Source organism: Oryx dammah, unplaced genomic scaffold (genome assembly GCF_014754425.2).
Source record: "Oryx dammah isolate SB20612 unplaced genomic scaffold, SCBI_Odam_1.1 HiC_scaffold_8, whole genome shotgun sequence".
Taxonomy (NCBI): domain Eukaryota; kingdom Metazoa; phylum Chordata; class Mammalia; order Artiodactyla; family Bovidae; genus Oryx; species Oryx dammah.
The window spans coordinates 5272509-5298034 of NW_024070192.1; the positions used below are offsets into that span (position 1 = coordinate 5272509).

General features: G+C 55.6%; 1 protein-coding gene across 1 annotated transcript; it reads right to left on the reverse strand.

Annotated features, from left to right (window-relative positions):
- Positions 1–4803: 4803 nt before the first annotated feature.
- On the reverse strand, positions 4804–25526 carry CDC42EP4 (CDC42 effector protein 4). The gene is made up of 2 exons (XM_040244341.1): positions 25408–25526; positions 4804–7761 (listed from the first exon to the last, which is right to left on the reverse strand). Exon 2 carries the CDS (start codon positions 7362–7364, stop codon positions 6318–6320), a length of 1047 nt encoding a protein of 348 aa, XP_040100275.1. The 5' UTR covers positions 7365–7761; positions 25408–25526; the 3' UTR covers positions 4804–6317.

The window sequence follows — 25526 nt, forward strand, 5'->3', positions numbered from 1 at the left end:
GAAGAAGGATATAAGCCCCCACGTGCCCACAGTGTGAGGCTGAGAAATCCCACTCTGTCTGGAAGAATCGAAACTACTTCTCTTGGACGAATGATTGGGTAGTTTGGGCCTGGCCCTCCATAGAGTTGGTTTTATTGATCTGTGTCTTGGCATCAAGCCCTTAAGCAGACACGCAGAGATGGCGTTTGCGTGACTGAATGTGTTAGGAGGCATTTGCTTTTTTCTTCTTAACTTTTTATTTTCTGTTGGGGTATAGCCAGTTAGCCGTGTTGAAATAGTTCCAGGTGAACAGTGAAGGGACGCCGCCATACAAATACGTTTCCATTCTGTTACGAGACTGTACTGGGGACACTGGCTGAGACCCCAGCCCTGCCCTCTTATCTCACAAGAACCCCTCTCAGAAAGAACTCAGTGTCAGAAAAAGCCGCTTCTGGAATTGCTCCAACCGCGTGGCCTTTGTGAGGCTCGTACCGGGGGGATTTCCCTCTTCACTTTGACTGGTAGGAAGCTCAGAGCCCGCTCTGCAGATCACGCTGGAGCACACTTCTATGTTCCACCCTCTTGGTTCAGTTTGTTCCAGCCTAGTTTTTTCTCTGATCTATTTTTATCCTATTGTATTTTACATATTTTTGTAAGCTGCCTCCAATTCCTCGGGGGAACAAAGCAGGATTAAAAAAAAAAAAAAAAACACAAAATTCAGTAGGGCCCAGTGGCCTTGGATTTTTTTAAAAATATATATAACATAGTGAGTGTCACTTCAGTGTTGGAGATCCCAGGAAGGCAGCTCTCCGGCTCCTCCTGTCTCCTCCTGGGAGTCTTGGAGAACAGAAGCTCCGTGTGTAAGAGCAACAGGCTTCAGAGGCAAAACCTCCAACCTCCATCTGCCTGCAAATACCTTCCCTCCCCCGAAGCCTTCTCCCCAGCTCCCATCTGGCTGTTGGCAGGAAGCCCCAGGGCCCCAGGAGCCTTCGAAAGGGAAGTCGATCGACAAGCTCACCCGCTTTCACTCCTGACTTTGCTCTCTTGAATCTTTTTCTTTTCATTCTTTTTTTTTTTTAATTGAAGTATAGTTGATTTACAGCGTTGTGCCAATCTCTTCTGTACAGCAAAGTGACTCAGGTATACATATATTCTTTTCTAAATATTCTTTTCCACTATGATTTATCCAAGAAGATTGGATAAGCTTGTTTGTTTTTAAATATTTACTTATTTTGGCTGCTCTGGGTCTTAGTTGCGGCATGCGAGCTCTTGGTTGAGGCATGTGGGATCTAGTTGCTTGACCAGGGATTGGACCGGGTCCCCTGCCCTGGGAGCTCAGAGTGTTAGCCACTGGCCCACCAGGGAAGTCCCAGGACCTTGTTTATCCACACTTTCCTGCGTCTTGACTCAGGGTCTTTGGGGTCTAGGAATACTCTTCTTGTTGATCAGTCACTCAGTCATGTCTGACTCTGCGCAGCATGGACCTCAGCACGGCAGGCTCCCCTGTCCTTCGCTGTCTCTTGGAGTTTGCTCAGATTCATGTCCATTGAGTCAATGATGTATCAAACCATCCCATCCTCTGCCACCCTCTTCTCCTCTTAGGGGCATTTTGCATGTAGATTATTACTGCAAGGGAGGGGCCATGCCAGGCAGGGTCCCCACCTGAGTGTGGACTCCGGACATTTGGGAGGCAGCTGTGTGAAAGCCAAGTTGAGACAGGGAAGGGTGAGGGTGTCAGGTACCCCTGGAAAAGCCAGCCCTGCCCCGTCTGCCACCCTGGCAACCAGCACACTCCTGGCTCTGCCCCAAGCAGTCCACCTGGTCAGGCTATGCCTCGTCTGTCACACCAGAGCCAAGCCAGCCCAGTCTACCTCCCAGGGTCTGCTCACAAGACTACAGCCAGTCTGCCTTATCTAGCCTCTGTCTTCCCATCTGTAGAATGGGTGGAGGTGGGCGGTGAACCAGATCCTAAAATGTGCTGATCCTTAGAACGCCCCTCTCTGCAGGTGTCCTGACCCCTTCTTCTTTTAGTCTTGGTTGTGGCATACGAGATTTTTAGTTGTGGCGTGGGGAATCTAGTCCCCTGACCAGGGATCGAACCCAGATCCCTTGCAAGTGGGAACAAGGACTCTTAGCCACTGGACCACCAGGCAAGTCCGTGTCCTGACCCCTTTTATCCCTTTTCTATTTCTTGTGTCCATCTTCTGGGAACATGTCGCAACCCTGGTGAAGAGGAGGCGGTGGCTGGAGTGTGAGAATGGAGTCAAAGGGGAGCCCTGTGGCACCAGCCTGGTCCCCAGCCAGGAGGAGGGCGCAAGGCTGTGGCTGGAGACAGAGGCCAGCCCCAAGCAACGCCAGGAAGGGCAGAGGCACCACCTGCAGAGCCCTTTGGACGATGTGAAGCGGCAGTAGCTGCTGAAAGGGTCCTGGCACCGCCAGCCCCTCCCCTGGCTGCAAACACACCCCTCTTCCTCTTGGGCACACCCCGATCAGCCCAGCTGTCAGCTCAGCCTTTTTGCGCCGCTCTGCCCAGTAGGTCACTGGCCCCACCTGGTCATCCCAGGCTCCAAAGTGGACATCATCAGGTTAGGATGGATAGTGGTTGCAAGCAAGGGCTTTGGAGCTGGTGCCTGGTCCATATCCACCTCCTCCACTTTCCCGCCCAGTGGCCCAGCAGCAGTCTTAGGACACACAGAGCCCTCACGCGATCACAGCAGAGCCGTATGCACCCAGCAGAGCAGAACCCCTCGACAGATCGGGGAGGCCGAGGGGGGAGGCGCCTTGGTGGTGGCTGGACCAGGGCAGGGTTCGTCCTAACGCATCTCTGAGCCGTGACTACAGCCCTGCCTGGTGCAGGTTTTGGGGGTCCCATGTAATTTTCGGAAATGTTAGCTGCCATCTGAATTAAAATTACTGAGTTATTACCCAGAGAGAGTTCCCAGCTCTTGCTTTGAGCTGTCAGAGGTAGAGGGAGCCCTACAAAGCAGCTCAGAGAGAGAGATGCTCCATGGGGGGTCCTAGGCTTCTCAGGCAAACCTCAGAGGCTGAAGGGGAGAAAGGACCACCCCCTCATGCCCCCCAACGACTGCCCTCCCAGCCGCAGAGAAGCTCTGGTTCATCTGTTTGTATAATACCTCATGACAAAAACAACTGTTTTTTTTTTTTTTTAAAGTTGAAAGCAACTGAACTAGAGCCTAAATTTTAAAGATGGAGAAACTAAAACTGCCCAGAGAGGGAACAGAACAGGCCCAAGGCCACACGACAAACCAAGGTCCGTGCTGCTGGCTGGGCTGGTCTTGCCTGGTTATCCTACACTTGTCTGGTGGGCGCATTGGGCCCCAGTCGGAAAGCATGCTTCCGAAGCGTGGGTCCAGCCGGGCCTCTGCAAGCCCCCCGGGTGGTCCTGAACTGTCAAGGAGCAGGTCTGCAGCTTTGGGGGAGGGGCTGGCTGCTCCCAGCCCCTCAGGGATCTGGGTGAGTGGCTGCAGGTGCAGTGGGCGGCGGGGGGGGGGAGGGGAGGGCAGGTACACGGTCTCAGAGGCATGGCCCTCTACGCCTGCTTGAGCCTTTGCTAACAGGGCATTCCTCTCTCCAGTCCCCCGGGAGCCCCCCACAACCCGGGCCACCACCCCGCCTACTCATAACTTCACACCTCTCATTACCTCTAATGAGCCAGTCTAGGGACAGAAGGACTTGGTGACATTTTAATTACGCTTCTAATTGCTCCCCAGGAGGAAGATGAGCACAAGCCTGAATTTCTCCCTGGGACAGGGGCAGGGTTTCCCGAACTCAGATCTCAGCCACGCCGGGCCCCCAGGTGGAAAGGAGGGCATTGGAGGGGCAGAGACAGCCCCACCCAGGCTGACAGTCGTGCCCTAGGGATGCGCCCATGCAGGGGGAAGGGGTGAGGGAGGGGCTGACCGCCGGGCTCCCGGGGTCCCACTCGGGGCTGACACCCCGGCTTCACTTCCCCAAGTCACGAAGCTTCGAGGAGCATGGAAAGGGTTTCCAATCAGCCCTGTTGACTGCCACTTGGTGACTTTGGAGAAGGTGGCCCCGTGGCCTCTGGAGCACGTCTCTTCTACAAAATGGGGACACCAGAGTCCGCCTCCCAGGCCAGGAGATTGAAAGGAGACCACACCCCCGTAAGGTGATCCGCCAGGTCAGATGGGGAAAGGGAGGGAGGGCAGGGAGGCCCCTTTGCTGACTTGGCTTGTGTGTCCTGGTGCTGACGGCTCCCACGCGGGTCAGGCACCTCCCTGGGTTTAGGAACAACTCCGTAAACACATGGCTCAGTCGTGTTCGACTCTTCGTGACCCCATGGACTGCATGTAGCCCGCTGGGCTCCTGTCTGTGGGATTCTCCAGGCCAGAACACTGGAGTGGGTTGCCCTGCCCTCCTCCAGGGGATCTTCCAAACCCAGGGATCGAACCCAATTCATTGCAGGCGGATTCTTCACCGTCTGAGCCAGCAGGGAAGTCCTGAGAGCAGCAAGATTCCCATTTAACAGACAAGGAGAACGAGGTACAAAGCAGAACGGTGACTAAGTGCCTGGGGATCCCAGCTGGTAAGTGGCAGCTCAGACACCAAATCCCAGAGCTCCCAAGGGCCTGCCTGGGCAGACGGGCACACAAGGCCGAACCCTTCCAGAAGCTGGAGAACTGTGCAGGAGGGGCAGGCCCCTGAGACAGAGAAGCCACCTCAAGCCCCCGAGAGCCGTGGGGGCTCGGGCAGCCACAGGTCCCCCATCTGCACCCTCCTATCTACCCTCCCCCACACCCTGAAATAACCCCAACTCCAAAAGCAGAGACAGAACACCAGGCATGCCGTAGAGCCTTTTATTTTCCTGTTTCCTTGCTCTTTTAACATTTTCACGGAAAAAAAAATATACAGTTTAGAATCTGGAACTGACCACTGTCTAGATGGGTGTCAGGGCAGCTGGTGGGGGGCAGGGGGCTGCACAACTGGAAACCAGGGGACACCTGAGGGCACTCACTCCATTCAAAAGCTAAGCTACAGTCTGAGTGCGTGTCTGCCTCCGCCCTGGCTGCATCCCGTGCTGGTTCTGTCTGTCCCCCTCCCTCCCTTGGCTACAAGGGCACACGGGGAGGTGAGTCAGCTTGAACTCTGGAGGCTCACACCCAAGCTCAACTCAAGGACACAGGGAAATCCAAATTTCAGAACGAAAAACACTAACTTTTTAGTCTAAGTATGTGCCAAATAAGTCACAGGGCATACTTACACTAAAAAGAGTATCCTCTGCACGCCTGAGATTCTAATTTAACTCAGCATTCTGTTTTTTCGTTTCGTTGCTAACTCTGGCAACACTCTGCCCTTGCGGCTGTTGACTCAGAGGTGGGGAAGGGGGTTCCCTGGTCAGAGGCTTGAGAGAGGAAGGGGAAGTAGTCAGTCCCGGGCTGGGGGAGGGGGAAGGAACAACCCAATTCAAAGAAAGCTTTTATACCCCGCCCCCGCCCCCCCTAGGAATGACAGCTCTTTTAATAATCATTTTCCAGAAATTTTCTACACTGGCTGCCTGCCCAGTTGTTAATAGCTATGGGGGAGGGGGCCAGGGAAAGACACACGCAGACCACCCCCTCCCACCCCATACAGCTCTAAATAAAGTTTGGAAGCACTTAGTATCAACGTCTTTTTCTAAAAGGGTTCTCTTCCTCCCAGTGGCGGGTCTACAAACACCACTTCGGGTATTGCTCTAGAAAGATTTAAACACAAGAACCAACAGACCCAGAGGGACAGAGTCAGGGCTGCGGCCTGGCCTTTTGTCATCCTGGAAGGCCCCGTCTTGATTGAAAATTCAAGCAGCCTGGAGCCCTCCTTCCGTTCTGCATCCTGTTCTCGTCCCCGGAAGGGGTCGCGCTTAGTGTGCACTTTAGGCCCGCTTTGCCTCCAAGGGGTTCCCCGTTGCAGACAACCTGACGCACATTTATTCTCGTGGCCACTGCCGGTTACGGCAGACACGCCGGGACAGAAGAGGCGAGTCAGCTGTCCTCAGCCCTGGTGCCCCCGGCTGCCCCGTTATTGCCGCACGTGGCAGGGACTCGGGTTGCCAGCGAGCATCCACAGGAGGCCTGGGGGGCGGGGAGAACTGATGTCTCCTGCAAGCACGCAGCCCCGTCCTAGGAGCGCTGGGGCAGGGCAGGGGGTGCAAAAAAAAAAAAAAAGTCAGGCACCCAAGCCAGATGCAAGTCCTCCTGGGCCCCCAGGCTCGGCGCACACCCCTCACCCATGAGGCCCAGGGTCAAAGCCTTGGCTGCATCCGTGGCGTGGCTGGGGGCAGGGAGGGGACCACGCCCAGAGACCCCCACCTCCGGGCAGCCTCACACTCGGATCTCGTCCTCTTCCTCCTCGTCCATAAAGGAGAACTCGGGGTCGGGCGGCTGTGCAGGGAGAGCGGCAGGGGCGCGGTCCGGCCCCCGGAAGGCCGGGCTGCGCTCCTCCAAGACACCCGACGTGCAGCTGGACAGCGAGCTGCTGTCTCGCGTGGTGTGGCTGCCTGCGCTGCGGGCCGAGCCGGGGCTGGGGGCTGCCGCCGCCGCCCACCCCTCATCCTGCAGGGCGCGGGAGGGCACGTCTGGGCCCCCCTCACCTTCCTGCCCTGCCGCTCGGGGTGCTGGGGCTGGGATGCCGGCTGGGTCCCCGTCACCATGGTAACCGCCGTCCTCCGGCGCCCCCTCCGGCTCCCACTCGCCCCCCTTGTCCATGACGCTGAGCACGTCTCCCAGCATGGAGGGCCCCAGGTCGATGTGGAAGGACATGATGGACTCAGCATGCTTCAGCCCGAAGCTGGCCTTGGGCACCATGGGCAGATCCGCCAGGTCCCCGAAGGCCTGCTCCTCCAGGAGTGGGTCTGGGGAGTGCAGGGCGGCGGCCCCGTTCCGAGGAGGCACGGCCTCCTCTAGGCTGCCCTCTGCGCTGGCCTTTTTCACGGGGCTGGAAGACAGGCTCTTGGGCAGCTTGTTGGAGCCCTTCTCCGCGGCTTCCTTCTCGTTCAGCTGCGGCAGGGACATGGCGTTCTTGACGAAGAGGGCCGAGTCCCGCAGGGAGCCCAGCACGTCCCGCTGCTCCCTGTCTCCCCGGGTCACCGACTGGGACCGCTTGCTGGCCCGGAACTTGCGGGACAGGAGGCTGCGCTTGGAGGACGAGGAGGAGGAGGACGGGGCCTGCTCGTCCACAGACTCGCCATCCAGCTCCCCGGCCTTGCTGTTGAGGAAGGAGGTGTCCCCGAAGGCATCCCCTGCCCGGCCCACGTGCATGGTGTGGCGGAAGTCTCCGAGCGGGGCGCTGATCATCTCGGCCGTGAGGTCCACCCGCGAGCGGCGCTTGGAGTGCACCGAGCTGGACACCAGCTGCTTGAGAATCGGCATCTTGCTGGGGTGGAGGACGCAGGGGGGCCCTCCCAAGGCAGCAGGTGGATCGGGGGTCAGAGGTGAAATCCGGCGGAAGTGGATCGGGAGTCAGAGGTGAAATCCGGCGGGGGCGGATGGGAGAGGCGGGGGTCAGAAGTGGATCAGGGGGTTGGAGGTGGATTGAGGGTCAGAGGTGAAGTCCGGCAGAGGTGGATCGCGGGCTCAGAGGTTAAGTCCGGCGGAGATGGATCAGGAGTCAGAGGTGAAGTCCGGCGGAGGTGGATCCGGGGGGTCAGAGGTGAAGTCCGGCGGAGGTGTATCGGGAGTCAGAGGTGAAGTCCGGCGGCCAGAGGTGAAGTCCGGCGGCCAGAGGTGAAGTCCGGCGGCCGGAAGGGGCGATGAGGGGATCACAGGGCTGCAAGAAGAACACAGCAGGGCAAGGGTTAACCCAGCTGTCTCCCCAGCACCAGAGCCCATCCGGCCCAGGGGCTGCCATTTTACACCTCCGCCTCCCACCCAAGTGAGACAGTGTGAAATAAGCCAGCGATCAAATTCGGAACCCTGCCAGCTCCCGCCTGCACAGGCTCTGGGGCTAAGCCAGCGCCCTATGGAGTTCAGGTAGCCACTGACATGCCTGTCCTGATGCTAGAGAGAGAGCCGCTCTGTCGTCTCAAGGACCGTGTCTCCCCCCACCCCACCAGGATGCCCCCACCCCGCCAGGATGCTGCCAGCTAGCGGGGGAGGTGCAGCGGGCAGGCAGCAGACTAGGGAGGGACTTGACTACTGCGAACGACCAGTCTGGAGACAAGCTGTAAGTTCTTCCTGCTGCTGCTGCTAAGTCGCTTCAGTCGTGTGGGACTCTTAGCGACCCCATGAACTGCAGCCCCCCAGGCTCCTCCATCCATGGGATCTTCCAGGCAAGAGTACTGGAGTGGGGTGCCATTGCCTTCTCCAGTTCTTCCTGCTGGCTGACCTCAGTCCCTGTGCAGTTAGTGGATACCTCAGCCTGAGTCACAGCCCTGAGAGAAGGACAGGACAGGCCCCAGGGAGGCAGGGCAGACACCTCCATGGACCTGGGCAGCCCGGCTCACCCTCTGAATCAGAATGAGGGCGGGGCCGCCAGGAACCACAGAACCAGCTCCCCAGCCCTCCGGTTCTCACTGGGTGTCCCAGAAGTGAGGACCCCGCCTGCCGCACCCCCTCCATGGGGCCCTGAGCTCTGCCAAGGGTCCACCCTCTGCCCGCGTCTCAGGGACCAAGGCTGGGAAATGCCGTTTCTTTAATCATTAGGGGTGCACAGGGCAGTAGCGACTAGACAACTGCAGACACCCCCAACTCCCAGGATGTTTAACCTGAACCAAAGAACATCCTCGGGGAGCCTAGGAGAGCCTCTGAAAGCTTGTACCCCCAGCCATGCGACTCCCGGCAAGGACCAAGGTGAAGTCCGACACTGAAGCCAAACCAGCCCAGCAGCCCAGGGCTGAGCAGAGCAGGGAGAGGTGGGTTGCCTCTGGCAACTCAGGTAGCCCCACAGCGTTTCCTCCTCACTCTTGATTCTGCCCCAGGCTAGCCGCCACATCCCACCTGGCCCTGCTTCCCCTTCCTCCATCCTTCACCTTCTGGCTAAAGCAGCCCACCCAGGACCATCCAACACAGACCCCCTATCTGGTGCCTGGTCCTTACCTCCCTCCTCGCCTCTCCCTGACCCCTGTGGTCTGCCCCAGCCCTGAGCTTGTCTCCTGGACTCCGAACTGGACACAAACAGTCCCCTGCCTGGAACACTGGTCCCCTGGCTCACCCAGCATCCTCAGGGCTCAGCTGAGATGTCACTTCTTCCAGGAAGCCTGTTTTAGCCCAGTGAGATCCCCCGGCCTCCTGGTCCCCCAGCCCCCGCGCTGCGGATGACCCTGGCTCCAGCGGGCACTGGCTGTGTCGTTCTATAGCTGCTGGCTGGACTGTCATCTCCCCACCAGACCATGAGCTTCCGGAGGGTTGCAACAGGCCCGTCGCCACTGAAGCCTGTCTCGAGGTCCTTGGCACAGTCTGTCTCCAAACACCTGTTGAAAGGCCACCACCCATCCCAGTCTCTGGGTTGCTGCCTTTCTGCCTTCCCGAGCCCAAGGACAATGACATCTCAGCCTACAGCTCTGGGGTTCCAGGCCTGACCTCTCTAAGCCTTCTCACTCCCCCCCACCACACGCTCCTTCCTTGTTCCTTGTCCTGCTGTGGACGCCCAGCCTGATGGTTCCCCTGCTGGCACATGCCCCCCCGCCCCGCCCCACCCCCAGGCAGTCTCAGCACTCGTCACTCCAGCCAACAAAGTTCTCCCGGGCCGGCAGGCAGCAGGAGCCAGGCACTGGGGCTCACCTGCCACGTGGGTGACGCAGGCTGGCAGAGTCAGGTAAGGACGTCTCTGAAAGGCCTTGAGGTGACCTCCCTCCTCACCAGACCCTTAGGAAAATTCACTTCCGCCACCCCTGACCTCACCCCTCCCTATACCCTGGGATCTGACCTCTAAACTATCAGACGTGGAGCTGCTAGACCAGGTTTTGACAAGTGTTTTCCATGAAGGTCCAGACAGCAAAGATTTTCAGCTGTACGGCAGTTATGGTCTTGTTCTCAGCTACTCAAATCTGTCTTTGCAGTGGTAGGAAAGCAGCAGTAGGCTATATGTAAACAAATGGGCGTGGCTGTGTCCCAATAAAACTTTATTTATAAACACAAGTGGTGGGCCAGATTTGGGCCATAGTTTGCTGCTGCCTACAGTAGACACAGGGCCATCCCTTCCGCATTTATCCAGCAGAGAGTCATCGTATGTGACTCTTGGGGGCAGCAATAGGGTCTCAGGCCAACTTTAGGGAAAACTCTTTGGCTAACCAAGAGGAGAGTGGAGTGTGTTAGTTTCAGAACTGTTCACATTGAAGTAAATCAAATTAGGTCTCTAAGGCACTCTGGATACTAGAGGATTCCACAGGCTTCCGCTGCCATCAGGGCAGTGAGGCAAGAAGAAAAGGTGAGGGTCTGTGTCCTCAACCTGCCTGTAGCTCAGCTCCTGCCTCTGGTCACAGAAGCCTCGGCTCTCAGCACAAGTGCTTCATTTTCTGGATGAGAAAACAGGCTCACTGCAGCGAAGTGACTTATCCAGGTTTATGTGCCAAAGGGCAGAGCTGGGCTGGAGGCCGGCCTCCTGCTCCAGGCCTCTTTCTGCTCCATGCCAGGCCTCTTTCTGGCCTTTGGTGGGTAGCGCTTCCAGTTAGGGACCATTTCCAACTCCCTTCCCCGACTGCTGGCTGGAGAAAGTACCCGTCATATCGCAGAGACACTAACCCTGCTGATACCTGGAGCCCGAGAGTCCTCAGTGGTGGGGGCTCATCCCGCTTCCTGTAGGCTGTCTGGCCGCATCCCTGGCCTCTACCTGCCAGATGCCAGCAGCACCCCTTCCCCAGCTATGACTGTGACAACCAAAGCCTAAGGATCCGAGTTGTGAGTTGTGGGATCTGTGACAGGAACCTCCAGAGTTATGTAAGGGTCTCAAGATAACTGCAGGAATCCCCAGGCCCAGGGAGCAACGTCAGGTGCTGCAGTTTCCCTGAGCTCAAGTGCTTGTTAGAGAGAACGGAAAGGAAACCGCAGGCCCCGCTGCCCAGGACTCAGCCGGCATGGTGCGGACCCCCGTGGCCCCCTGCAGGGGCCAGGGGTCCCAGCCATCGTGGCTCCAGGACAGGAAGGGTCCCCACCATTCTATCACCCTCTGCCGGGACATTCTCAAGGGGAGAGCTAGAGGTCAGGGTTCAAGGGGCCGGCAAGGAGAGCCCTAGGCCCCTGCACAGCCCCACACCCCAGGAAGGCAGGGCAGGTCTGGCCAGCGCTTATCTGCCAGCCCTGGTCTTGCTGCCTGGGGGTGGGGATGAGGGTTTGTGGCTCCTGAGAAACCAAACCATCTTCGACCTCCAGCATGAGAACACCCCAAGTCCTGAGAGCGGGGGCCCAGGTGGAGTCACCCACTGGGCGCCCTGCCCAGCAAGGAGGACCTGCAGGACCCAGCAGCCCTGGGGCCCTACAGCTGCAGCTTCAGGATTAGTCAGAGTCCACTTACTGGGCTGTTTCAAGTCTCTGGTGTTATGGCACCCTCATGACACTGTCAGCCTAAGCTCTGAACAGGGAGCAACTTGGGGGTGAAGAGGTGAAACTCTGAGGATAAGAACAAGCATGTGGTCTGCACCAGGTTGGGGGGCGATGCTGAGTGCCACCCAGAAGGGGACTGTGCCCAAGGGTGCCGTGGCCTCAGGAGGGGGCTCTGCTGAGCCCTGTGACTCAGCTCAGGGGAAGTGGCTAAAATAGGCAGCCACTCCCCATGGCACACCCTGGGCGGGACACCCCCCGCCCCTGTCCTCACCCCGGAAGCCACATCCCACTTTCCTGGCCGAGCAAGGGAAAACAGAGCCACCTCTTGCCTCTCTCCCTGACGTCCTCGCCTCCTCTGGAATCCGATTCCTCTCCTCTTGGCCCACTGAGCACAGGGCAGGCCAGGCCAGGACCCTGGTTGGATCGACTAATCACACCTTCCGTCGTCCTCCCTGGCAGGCTGTCCAGAGGGCACTTTCCCGCCTCATCACTAGCCCAGCGGCTCCCAGACAGACCTGAGCTCCTCCGGGACAGCCGGACAGGCCTCCCAGTGTGCAGCTGGCCTGTAAGCTCACCAGGTACACGGAGGACTCACATTTCCACGCCCACGGCCACAGCCACCCGCCCCCTCCAGCATTTCTGCTTCTAACCACCCAGGCCATCCCCAGGCAACATGGCTGGACAGAAGGGGGCATTCGAGCTCAGTCATGCTCTGGGTTGGATACAAGAAGCTTTTTCAGGCAGAGACGAAGGGAAGCAGGAATTCAGGGCAAAGAGGATGGGTGCTTGGACAGGGCTATGGTTGTGGAGATGGACGGGGCCAGGATGAGGGTGCAACAAAGGAGCTGGACGAGGCGGGGTGTGCTAGGGTTAGGACACATCCAGGGCCGGGTTTGGAGGTGGATGCCCCAGGGCCTGAGCATCCTGATGGGGGAGGAGACGGAGGACAGACTCTCAGGGGAGCTGGAGCCCAGCGGGGGCACGGGGGGGGGGGGGGGGTCCCACCTGGTAGGCCAGGGACTTCCCGCTGGTGGGGGGGGGTACAATCAATGCTGTATCGGGAAGAAGCTGACTTTGCAGAATGGGGCGGGGTGGTGGGGTTGTGCTGAGAACATCCCACAGCTGGAAGAACATGCTGCAGGGCATTGTGCAAGAAATGCGGGCGTCAGGGGGGCCAAGGGCACCCTGAGGCTCTGTCGCTTTCTGAAATGCTCACCCGCCTTATCCTGAGAAGATAGAGTCCCAGAGAAAGCGGAAGACTGCTTTATTCCAACAGCCGGCCGCGGCAGAGGGAAGGACGAGACTTCGGGAGCTTTGATGCCTGTTGCTACAGGGGGCTGGAGGGACTTCGGCAGGGCCGTGGGGTCACTTCTGCTGCCTTGAGTGTGTCTGGAAACTTTCTGTCCCTTCACTAACACTGCCGGCAGCCCTCTCCATTTGAAAGTCTGCTGTTGCCACAAGGATGTTAAGAAGCCCTGTCTTAAAATAATTTGAGCCTGAATGGCCACAATTAAATTAAGGGAAGGAAAAAAAAAAAGAGCCCAGGATGGAAGCATGAAATATCATTATTATAACTCCTGTACCACTTGTGTATCTGTGGAGCAGCCATCTCAGAGATGAAGAGTCTAAATTAAGAGATTTGCCCTGGGGTCATGGACAGAAGCCAGGGCTTTATTCCCACAGCCCAGCTCCAATCACTAAAACAGTGATGCATGACCCAGAGTGTGGGGACCTCAGCACATTAAAGCATGGAGCCTATAATCTCTATACACATGCACACAGGTATATATTTTAGAGATTATAAATGAGGCTATTGTCAATCCATGCATCAGTTAATAGGTTTGAGTTTTCCTTAAAAAAAAAAAAAAAAAGAGGCCAAAATACGACATAGTAGTTCTAGTGTTTTTCTTCCCACATCTCGGTGGATTTTTTATTTTTTTGGTTACAAAAAAAAATATTTTGGCCATGCCACATAGCATGTGGGATCTTCGTTGTCCAACCAGGAATCGAACCCACACCCCCGGCACTCAGTCTTAACTGCTAGACCACCAGGGAAGTCCCTCAGTGGATTCTGTGTGCGCCCCTGGGGCTGGTGCTACAGGATGGTACCCACAATGTCACGTGACACCCACAGACCCATCCACAATGCCTTCAACTTCAGAGATTCCCAAGACTGAGAGGGGAAGGACAGCCCAGACATGATCCCAGCCAGTGGCCTTGACTGGGCTATTGGGGTGGAGTACTTGCTCAAGGCCACCGAGCTGGTGGGGAACCCAGGGTGTGCTGACGCCCAGGCCCCTGTCTCCCAGTCTCGATAGGTCCTCGCAGATAACATGGGCTTTGACTCACTCCAGGCATGGCGCTAGACCTTCTTGAGTCTGTTACCATCTTGGTGGCACTGAGCCAGGAAAGGGGAAGAGGAGGACTTCCCTCCCACTGAACAGCAGGTACCAGGTGCCACCAGGCAGGGAGGCAGGTACAAAACCGCAGCCCAGGAGCTGCTCAGAGTCAAAATGACCCCAGGACGAGATGGTCTTGGGGCATCGTCAATTACGGAAGTTTCTTTAAACAATTAACTTTAAATCCAGAAGGATCCAGGAGCCTCCACAGTGGGAAACACACCCTCTGGAACTATTTCAGAGCAGAAAAAAGTCCCCAACACAGAGAGCCACTGACGCCTCATTCATAATATCAAGAGACTGGAAACAGCCTAACACCCAGCAATGAGAAAATGGTTGAGAAAACAAGGACACATTAACCCAACAGATTATCCTGCAAGCACAACAAGCAGTCTATGAAGACCACGCAGGACGTGGAAAACTGATGACCAATCGACCTCAAGCAGAAGGAGAAAAAGGCAGAACTTAGACTTGTTTACGTGCAGTGATCACAGATGACACACACATATGCATTCTCAAAGAAAGGCAAAAGGGCAGGCAGAGAAATTAAAGGAGTGACATTAGGCTGGAGAGGAAAATGGGCTTTTGTTAAAAAAAAAGTTTCCTTTAATGTGGCAGTGCTGTTTTGATAATAATAATAGTAAAAATCCCAAAGCATCAAAGGCTTAAGGAAAAAATTTTAATTTCCAAACCAGCTTTAAACTATCAGATTCTCAGGCTCCCGCAGCTGCAGCCCATACAAGGCACTGGGTGGGGGCTGGGAGGAGAAGGGCAAGGGCGTGGGGCTCAGGCCACATACTCTCAAATCCAAGGATCAAAAAATCTCCCGTTGATGTCTGTCCTCTTTCTCTCTCCCTCCCCCTAAATCTGCACCTCCCCCAGAAGGACAAGTTTATCACAAGTTTATTATGTCCTCGTTTTAAGCTGCCTGGGAGGACAAAGTGGGCAGCCTATTAAACTAGGTGGCAGGGGAAATAGGGAGCTTAGGACCCACCCCCTGCCCCCAAGAACCTGCTTTCCAACAACTAGCAATTCAGGAATGACAACCTCCACCTCCCAACTGGGAAACTGGCCAATTTCCAGTGACACGAAAGCCCAGAGCTGGAGGCCAGCCTCCCACAGTGGCCATCCCCCAGTGGTACCCCGGGCAGGGGGCAGTTTGGTCCCTGTTGCTTCCAGAGCCCCAGCTTGAGTCTCCTGATGGCTACCAGAGAACAGAGGGAACGCGAAGAGGCGGGGTCACCCGAGGACACGGGGAGGACACCCCAGGGCCCCAGGCATTGGCCGACCACCAGCAATGCAGAATCAGGCATGCTGTTAGCAGTTCCCATACACTGGGTGCCTGCTGCGTGCCAGGAATTGTGTGGCGGCATCATTAAACGTAGGCCCCTGGCCCCGCGCGCAGGGTGTCGTGATTGCCCCTATTGTACAGAAGAGAGAAACTGAGGCTCGGAGTGAAAGCCCTCATGCTCTCTCTCTCGGCTACTAAATGGTGCTTTGAGCCCGTTTCTGGCAGACCTTGGGACACAACCTCCAGCTTATTCAGATGTCCTCAGCTGAGAATGTGCTCATGGACAGAGAGATGGCGATAGGGTGGGATTAGGCAGGCTGTTTATCTAAGACCTGGGGACCGAGACTCACCTGGCGGACACCCCCATCAGCCATCTGCTCCCAAGGATGGTTCAAACAGGCCCCTCCTTACTCCAGATCTCATCCCAGCTTCCTGCTCTGAGGACCCTCCCTGGGAGGTGAGAGGTGGGGAGGACCCCCCTGAAGCAGAAGCCAGGACTCGCCCAGCAGAGTCAAGAGTGGGCCCAGCACGAAGCCCCACTTCAAGTGTTTCTCATTCCTGTCCCTGTTCCAATCTCCAGCTTGTGTTTCTTGGTGGTTCCCAGTTGCCAGAAAGGAAGGCCAGGACCTGGACCCCATCCCTGTCCTGAAACCTCCCAGGCTGGGTGCCTGGCGCTGGCTCCACCCTCCTTGCCTCTCCGAGTCAATTTAGACCTTGGGTTCATTGGCCCAAGGGAGCTACAAGTCCCATTTCCTGGACATAAACATGCTCTGGTGAATAGATTCTTCCCGGAAGGAAGGGAAAGTGAACAAAGCCCCAATTTCACTACACGCTTTCCGAAGCAGCAAGCAGCCACCGCCCACTCTCCAGACATCCCTGGGGGAGGGGGGAGGCGGGAGAGGAGTGCCACTGGGGAGGGGGATGAACTGGCTCCAGGTAATCAGGACACTAGCGTAGAGCACAGACCTTAAGGAGCCCACTGTCTGCTGCCTCTCCAGGTGTTACTACAAAGCATGGGCCCACATTGGTCAATACAGCAGTCCCCGGCCCGGTGGCCACGGGGCATTTGAAATGTGCACCCCAAATGGAGTCCAGGTTGAAATGTCCAAGTTGACCTGTGCTAAAGGGTTAAATAGACATTGGACTTCAAAGACTTAGCATCAAAAAAGAGTGCAAATTAGCTCATTTTCCACAGCGATCGCATGTTAGAATTGATCTTTTCAAATGATAATATTTTAAATTATTGTCAAATGATAATATTTGGAATATACTGAGTTAAAGAAAACGGTCGTTTCACCTCTTTGTATTTTTTCAAATGCAGCTATTTAAACCGTAAATTATATACGAGATTTGCACGCTACCTCTCTGCAATAGTGCCGATTTAAGATGTTTTTCTCCGCCCCTCCCCCAACCTTTTTTCAAAATACAAGCAGCACTTTCCAAGGCAGAGGGATGAATAAAGCCAACCACTGTTCTCATTTGAGTGAAAATGGTTACATGTTCATAAAAACTGCTACATTATTTTAGATTAAGTCCTTCTAGCCTCAGTTTTACATGAAGCAGGCCACTGAAGAATGCTAGGTTGCTTCCAGTTTCCTTCCAACTCTGTAACAAGCAGCCTTCCAGCTAAGTCTGCCCAGGTCCATTTCCGGAGGATACATACCGATAAGTGAGTAAAATTACTTTTGTTTCTCTTGTTCACTTGCTCTCCAGAAGGTTTTTTACCAAGTTACAGTTTCACCAACATAGAGGATGACTCTGTCCAGTACCAGGCATTATGGTGCCCTTAGTTGAAAACAACAAAACCACGATCACCACCACCTTTGCAAACTTATAATTTGCATTTTCATTTTTTCCATTACTAAAGAGGGAGGGCATTTTAGAAAATATTTCTCTAATGAATTGCTTGTGGAAGCCATTTTACCCAATTTGGGGGCAAGGTGGGGGGGTCCTTCATCTTTTCCATTGGATTTGTATGACTTTAAATCTTAAGGCTCTTAGGAATGTTGACTATACTTTGCAGATATTTCTGCTAAGTGTATCATATGCCTGTCTACAATATGGTGATTTTGTTGTTTTCTTTTCCATGGAGTGCTCATTAGTTTTTACATGGTTAAATCTGTTTTATAATTTCTGGCTCTAAAACCATGAAGCAAAGACCTTCCCTACTCCCAAGTTTTATGAAAATATTCACTTCTTCTAAAACTACCAAGTAATGTAATGATGAAAAATTACTCATAGAGATAAAAATACTAGTAAAGGAAATACAAAGATGTCTGTGGCTTGAAACTGCGGGTCATTTAAAAATAGATAAAAAATTAAAATATAGCCAAGTTAGTTACTGATTCTGTATAAAACTGGTATAAATGATGAGTACAGGATCAGATGCTACCTTCATCAGATATATATAGATATAGATAGCACCACCCACGGTTTCTCTGGACTTCCTTTCCTGCCCCCCCCCTTTTTTTTTTTAGTTCAGTTCAGTTGCTCAGTCGTGTCCAACTCTTTGCGACCCCATGAATCACAGCAGGCCAGGCCTCCCTGTCCATCACCAACTCCCGGAGCTGGCTAAAACTCATGTCCATTGAGTCAGTGACCCCATCCAACTATCTCATCCTCTGTCATCCCCTTCTCCTCCTGCCCTCAATCTTTCCCAGCATCAGGGTCTTTTCAAATGAGTCAGTTCTTCGCATCCTGTTTATTGGTCTCTGTTTATTCCGAAACCAGGTCTATACTATCAGCTCTGTGAAATACATTTTGAGTATTCAGTAGGATAATATCCCTGCTTTAACTTTTTTTTCCTGAAAACTTTTTGGCTTTTCTAATGCAGTTAGTCTTCCCGAAGGACTTGAGACACATTTTATTAAGTTCCAAAAGAAGTCCTGATGGAATTACATTGGGATTGAAAGCAAACAATAAATTAATTTGGGGAGAGTTGATGTTATCACAACATCATGTCTTCATATCCATTTATCCAAGTCTTTTAGACACTCTCCGTTAAATTCTGTGGTTTTTTCCTTCCTACAAGTCTGACACACGTCTTGCCGTGTTTACTCTGAGTTATTTTATGGTCTTTCATTGTGAATGGGTTTTATATCCAGCCCCTTTCATGTAGCTGTATCTTCTGATTGGTAGTAGCTGGTATATGGGAAAGCTGCAATTTTAAAATTTCTACCTATTTAATGTCTACCCTACTAAGCTTGTACTATCTTTACACACCCTAATCAACCACATGATTAAATCTTTTGAGCTTTGCAAGTACACCAACCCAGCATCTGCAACTAATAATAATTCTGCCTCCTCTATTCCTCATTCTTATCTTGCTAAATGTGCTACAATTGTCAACATAATGTTGACTACTACTACTGACAAGGAGGCGCTCGGTTCCTGGCATTTACAGCTATCCTAAACCCAAGTCACCCAGCACAGTAGCCCCACTCACATCAGGCTGTCGAGTGCTTGAAACGTGCCGAGTGCCACCAAGGAACTGAGTTTTTAAATCTTCTTCCATTTTAATGATTTTAAATGAAAAAACTGATGCTTGATTCAGTGACTGGAAAACCCAAGTATGTTTAAAACACCTTGAGGGTGTGAATCTACTTTCCAATTCTGAGGGGGTATTTATGAGATTTAGCATCCCAGCTGACGTGTGCTACAGGTGTAAATTGGAGAAGGAAACAGCTACCTACTCCAGGATTCCTGCCTGGAAAATCCCATGGACAGAGGAGCCTGGCTGGCTACAAGTCCATGGGGTTGCAAAAGAGTCAGATACAACTTAGCGACTAAACAAACAACACGTGTAAGATACACAATGGACTCTGAAGACCTTGTATAAAAAACGATGTAAAATATCTTGTTAATATTTTTTTATGATTACATGGTGAAATGACAGTATTTTGAACATACTGGCTTAAATATAACATTAAAATTGATTTCACCAGGGCACTTCCCTGATGGTCCAGTGGTTAAGACTCTGAGCTTCCAATGCAGACGTGTGAGTTCAGTCCCTGGTTTTTGGAAACTGGAGCCCCACGTGCTACACAGCATAGCCAAAAAATTGAAACAAAATAAAAATGTATTTCATCAGTCTGTAGTTTTTAAAATGTAGCTACTGGGAAACTTAAAATTTTCTTTATGTGCCTGGCATTAGATTCCTATTGATGATGCTGTGTTAGAGGTATTTCTGTTAGTCATGATACTCACCACTGGATTCATAAAGATATTCTCAACCATCTTAGAGAATTTATAGTTTTTACAGTTTTAGGAAAACGATGCCAGTCACTTAGGCTGAGTTGTGGGAAAACGCACTGCAGTTTGGATAATTAACTTACCCTTTGATTGCCAAAAACTACAATGTCCAGTCTGGCTTCAAGATTAGGAAATGATACCTTAGACCCTATCGTGGACCTCAGATGGATATGCACCCCCTGGACTGTAGGTCATGGAGGAAGTATGAGAAAGAAAATGGAGATCAAAATACCTTTACCCTACACCAAGCTGGCTGCTTTATCTTGTTTAAGCTTCCCTTTTGGAAGGACAAATAAGAACACCATCCTAGGCATTTGAAAGACCCTAAGTGCTCTTCCCAACAATCCCATGGAGTTACCAGCATCATTCCCATCTTACAGATGAGAAAACTGAGGCTGAGAGTTAAATGCTTCCCCTGAGCCACACAGCTGCTAAGGACAAAGCTGTCCAAGTCTGCCTGATTCTGAACCCTGGGCTTTTCTGACTTGACCATAAGGTATATCATGGAGTGCTGTAAGCATTGCTGGGGGTGCTGGACTCAAATCTGACCAAGGTTATGGATTTGGTTACGAGTACCCACCAGACAACCACTTTGCACAGAATTTCAGGTTAAAAGAGCGCAAGTCCAGGCTCCTCATTTCCCACCACTGCAGGGAAAGGACAAGACAAATCCCGTGACATACAGACCACGGCTGCCCCCCACCCCAGGAGGTCCATGGTGTTGGGCAACCATGCTCCTCCTGGGCTGGGGATGGGCCATTCTCTCTCCACCCTGCTCCCTCTTCATCCCAGAAGCCTATGCCTTGGGCCAGAGGAAGGAGAGCAGGAGGGCTGGCAGGGAAGACTTGGCATGGAGGGAGAAAGGCCCTGCCCCATCACTAACCAGGAGTTACAGCCTCTCGGGAGGGAAAGGAGTGAGCCCTGACCTGGGAGTGACAGGAAGCAGCGACAGCTCTGGAGCCAAGCCTAGAGGAGCCAGTGGCTCAAGGGCAATCGGCAACTTCACTTGTTTACCACTCTTCCTGGAGGGGTAGGGGTGGGTGTCGGTGTGGGGGTGTCAGTGTGTGTTTCCCCAGCCACCCAGCTCCCATCACAGAGGGAAGAAGCTGGAGGAGGGGAGGAAAAGGAGTGCCTGCAGGGGGCCCATGCTCCTCCCTCCTGCCCGGGGCCTCAGAAGGAAACGGCTGGGCTTGAAATCAGAACGGCCTGATCTTGTTTGGTTTCACTTGGCTTCTCCTAAGAGCAGAGTGCTCAGCTGAGGGAGGAGTGGGGCATCAAAGGACGCCCTAGGTCTTCAGAGGGAGCCAGATGGATCAGGTCCGGCTCTAGAGCAGGCTGGTGAATTTCCACCTTGACTCTGTGGGATGGAGCGTGCAGCCTGGGGGACCCAGGAGCCAGACTCCCCGGTGACCAGCTGGCTTGGCCACACTGGGCAACTTACTTGTGCCTTCGTGTCCTTATTAGTTTACAAAGCGACTGATAACACCACGTACTTGCTAGCACCGCTGTGAAGATGAAATAAGCTAACACAGGTAAAGCCCTTGCATGAGGATTCATAAGGGGTGAGCACTCCCCCGTCTGCTGTGAAAATGATGCTATAACGTGTTCTTTTTCAGCAGGCGTCCCATCTCTACACCTTGAAAGGTAGAATTCCTGCATCCCCTGGGACTCTCTGCCAACGGTCACTCCCCAAGCTCAAAGAGGACACGTACCTTCAGTGTCGCCCGAGGGCTCCTATCCAAAAGGCCGCCGGGCTGACCCCTTGCACAGTCCTTGGGGGCCCCAGGATGAATTGTCCCGGAGTGCGGGTATCCTCGGGGCTCCCAAGCCCAGCTGTAGACTGCCTAGTCCAGACCAGCAGGGGGATCACGCAGGCCCTGGGCTTGGTCTCCTTCCCCATGTGCCTTCCCTTCTCTCTTCTTTACCTTTTAACCTTTAAGGAAACAGGAGGAGGAGCCTGGCTTTTCTCAGATGGGACTTCAGCCAGCTCTTTCGTATTTCAGTTCAATACGGGGGATGAGGCCCTCCCGTTCCTCCCTAAGATGTAGGTTAGCGAACTTAGAAATTGGGGGGACCAGCTACCAGAAGCAAATAATGGTTGACTATCAACATGATTAACCCCCAGTTAGGACCTAACCCAGTCCTCATCAGAGGTGTCCACAGACAGTGCTGCCAGCCCTGAAGGGGTTCTTCTGTACCCCTCTGGCTCTCCATTCCCACCATCTGACTGAGACTTCAACCCCAGGGGCAGGGGGAACACGGGGGCTCCTCTTGATGTCTCAGTGAGCCAAGGACAACGTTCTGAGGGACAGAGAAGGGTTGCAGGGAGTGGAAACCTGAGTGTGGAGAGGAAGGAGGGGCGGGGAGCAGACACCTGAACACAGAGCCCGGCTTCACTGTCACGGATCTGAAACTGGGGTCTGCAGACCAAGCCCAGTTACCCCAAGAGCTGCCTGGATGCAGGTATAAGAACCCTGAGATGCTCCCAGGGAGGCTAGAGGCTGCTCTGGCGGACACTGTCTGCCACCCTGCTGGCCAGGGGAGGAGACGGTGGTCAGAGCGGCCCTGGCTGAGCAAGAGATGCTGTCCCTAAGGTCAGCCCCAGGGATCCTTCTCGTCCCAGCTCTGCGGCTTCTCAGATCCCTCAACCCCCGGGGGTGAAGGAATGAGAGGGAAATGCCAGCGGTTTCTTACAGGCTGGGTAACCCCAAACTGGGCTCACCTGACCCGAAAAGGAGCCCCTTTCTAGCTTGGGAGGCTAAGTCGGGGCCCTGCTCCTGGCAAGAGGGGTTCTGGACGTCAGTGCTGCCTCCCTGGCCTGGAGCCCCGAGCCGCAAGCTGGTAGTGCCTGAGGAGAGACTCTGATAGAGTTCCTGGACGGAAGCCCAAGGCTCCTTGTATTTTAAGCTAGAGTTTCAGGGACTCAGTGAGTGGGAATGCCGGATCCTTCAGGGCTCGACTTCCTCCTCGGCACCCCATGAGCAAAGGGCCATGTCCAGTCACCACACGAGTCCCTCCCAGCAGGATCCCACCCTCCCTGAGTCCCTAGAGGTGCTGGCTCTGAGGACACTCTGCCCACGGGTCCAGGGCTCGGTTCCCTTTCCCAAGGTTGCGGAAAGGCCTCCGGCACATAGGTCAGGAGATCGAGGCTCTCACAGCTTCCAGGGCCAGATTGCTCAACTCCTCTCCCTCCGCCCCCAAGCATATCTCTGGCATCAACCCAGATCCTGTTCCTCCAAGGGACGGGCTCCTCCCTCCCCCCACAGGGACAGGATCCTTTGAGCCTGTGGAAGCTCCAGCCACTGGAGGCGGCAGCCACTGCCTGACAGCAAGTCTGGCCTCTGAGGCCTCCGGTCCCAGCTTGGTCCCACCTTCCTGCTCAGAGGAGAGGGGGCAGCGGAGAGGGCGAAGGGCGGCCTACTGCAAGCACCTTGCCCGCCACACCTGGGCACAGTCTGTTCTGGCTGCAGAAATCAATCAGCCGTTCCAAAGGCGGAGGCGGCGAGGAACCCTGAGCCAGAGCCAATCAGAGGTCCTACCGAAGGCTCCTGAGGGTAAAGAAAGGTCTAGGGTTCTTCTCCGGGGGTCAACATCCGCCCAATCCCCCCCACACCACTTCTCAGACAGTCTCTGGGCCTGGGGCTCCCCGGTCTCCAGTCCTGGAGGGCTGGACTGTCGGGTTCCATGAAGCAACAGGACCAAAGTCGGTTGGGTGTGTGCCTACATGGGACTGGGGTGAGCATCGGTGAGTGGGTGGGTGGGAGAGAGAAATGAGAGGGATATGGACGAGGAGTCAAGAGAAAGGTGGGCATCCCAGAGAAAGATGGAAAGAATCCTCGAAGTTGAGGCCCGAGCTAGGGAGCATCTCACGAGCACATGGTCACCCGTGAGCTGGAGCTCCAGGAACTCAGGGAGAGGGCAGAGCGGCCGGCGGAGACTCCAAACCCCAGGCTCATCTCATCACACCGACCCCCTCTCAGTCCCTGCAGGGTCCCCAGGATCCCTGGGAAGACCAGGAGAAACTGACCGGGGGTCTCCCAAGGTTCACTGAATCCCCATTTGTGGGAAGGAGCAGCTGTCCCCAGGGAGTGGAGGGGCAAAGTCCAAGTTCGGAGGAGATAAACCACAGTAATTGGTTGTTCACACGGGCTCCTCACAACAGGCAGCTGATGAAAGCTGGGACCCACAGGCCCCGCCCCGCCCCCAGACTCACACAGGGTCCTGGTTACCCCCCAGGGATGGCACCTCCCTTGTCCCAAATCCTCTTACTGCCTCTGAAGCCCTGGGGCCACCTAGAGGCTTGGCTAAGTCCAGGCCTGGTCCAGCAAACTCCCCTTTTCTGGGGGAAACCCACAGCTCAGCTTCCCCCTTCCTTTGTGCCCTGTTCTTTGTTCTCTTAAAATTCAGTCCATCCTGCCGGGGGGTCCCCTCCTCCACCTCGGCCTTGGAAAGGGGCGGAGGGAGTAGGGAGTTATTAGAAACCCAGACTCTGCAAAGAAGTTGCGTTGCTGGAGGCCCTCCTGTAACCGGGCCCCTCATTGTTTACGCGGGCTGGATGGCGGAGCTTGCTGTGGTCCAGATGGCCGCTGGAGGGGGCGGTCAGGAAGAGGGAGATAGCACCCAACTCCCACCACCACCGGCACCTAACCTCCCCAGGAGAGGAGCAGGGGGCTTCACACAGCTCAGGGACCCTTGCCCGCCGTTCAACTGCTCAGCTAAAGCGGCAGAGAACAGACACCGGAGACGCAGCCCAGGGCCGTGGGAGCCTGTCAGATCGCAAGCGTGACAAGAGAAGAGAAAGCATTGTGTTTCCCCTTCGTTCTCCCGGGGAGAAAAAGAAAACTTCCCAGGCGCAGGCTGCGGCGTCGCGTCGGGAAACGAGGAATCTGGTTTGAGTTAGCCGAGAGCACCCCTCCCCCAGACACACACTCGCGCACACACACTCACACACACACATACACACACGCCCCGGCCCGTCCTCCCCCGGGAAGCCCGCCGGCCCCCGCTCCGATTCCCGCCCAGCTCCCCCGGCGGCCCGGACACTCACCCGCGGCGGCCCCGCGCGCAGAGCGGCTCACCCGGGACGCGCCCGGGGCTGGTGGGGGGCAGTTTTGTGCCCCCGGACGGAGGGCGCTCCGGGGAGGGGGCGGAGCCACAGACGACCGATCGCGCTCCACCGCCCGGAGCGGGTGATTAAATCATTAACCGGCCGCTCCCGGCTCGAGGCCAGGCCCGGAGCGTTCCGCCGGGTCCCGCGCGCGGCCACGGGCCGGGCTCGGAAGCAGCCCCACCCGGCCGATCGGCGCCGCGGCCGTCCCCCTAGCCTCGGCCTCCGGGTCTCCCGAGGAGGCGGGCGCACGGGGCGGGGCGGGGCGAGCCGAGGAGGGAGGGTGTGGGGCGGGAGGAGGGTTTGTTCGCTCGGCCGTTCCCTCCCGGGCGGATCGTCGCCCCTCTCCGCGCGGCGCGGTGACACGGGGTGGCGTGTGCTGCGGCGAGTGTACCAGGGCGAGTGTGCACGCCTCTGCCACTGTGCGCGAGCGATCGGGTTCTGATTCATGGAGAACTCTGCACACACGCCCCACTCGGGGGCACCGCGCGCCGCCGAAGACTGTGCTCCCGCCCCAGCGTCACCCACCCGGGCGAAGGGGTGGACCCTTCAAAGCCGGGTGGTCCCCCGTCCCCACCCCCCGAGCAGCGCCTGGATCCGACCGGCTAAGCCCAGTCTGGGGAGGGGAAATCGACCGCCACCACCTCCCTCCCCAGCCTGGATGTGCTCGGACACCGGTGCGTGGCCCCGGGCCCCAGCCTGGCTACCCGGGAGCGGGCGTAGGAGTGGGGACACCCGGCCCCGCTCCACGACCCGCCGCCCCTATAGCGGCTCTTTCAACCCCCTCCGCCCCTTTGGTCGGGGGAGGGGGGGAATCGAGGTCCCCACACCGAGCCCACCCAGGCCCCGCAGGGCGCCGGGGGGCTGTCGCGGGTACCTGTCGCCTACCTGGGTCCCCAGAGACGAGACCGCCGGGTCGGCGCAGCTGCGCGCTCAGCTCCGTGGGCTCCGCGAGGCGCCGGGGCTGGCGGCCCATGTCCGCTCGGCATCGGTTTGCCTCTGGCTCT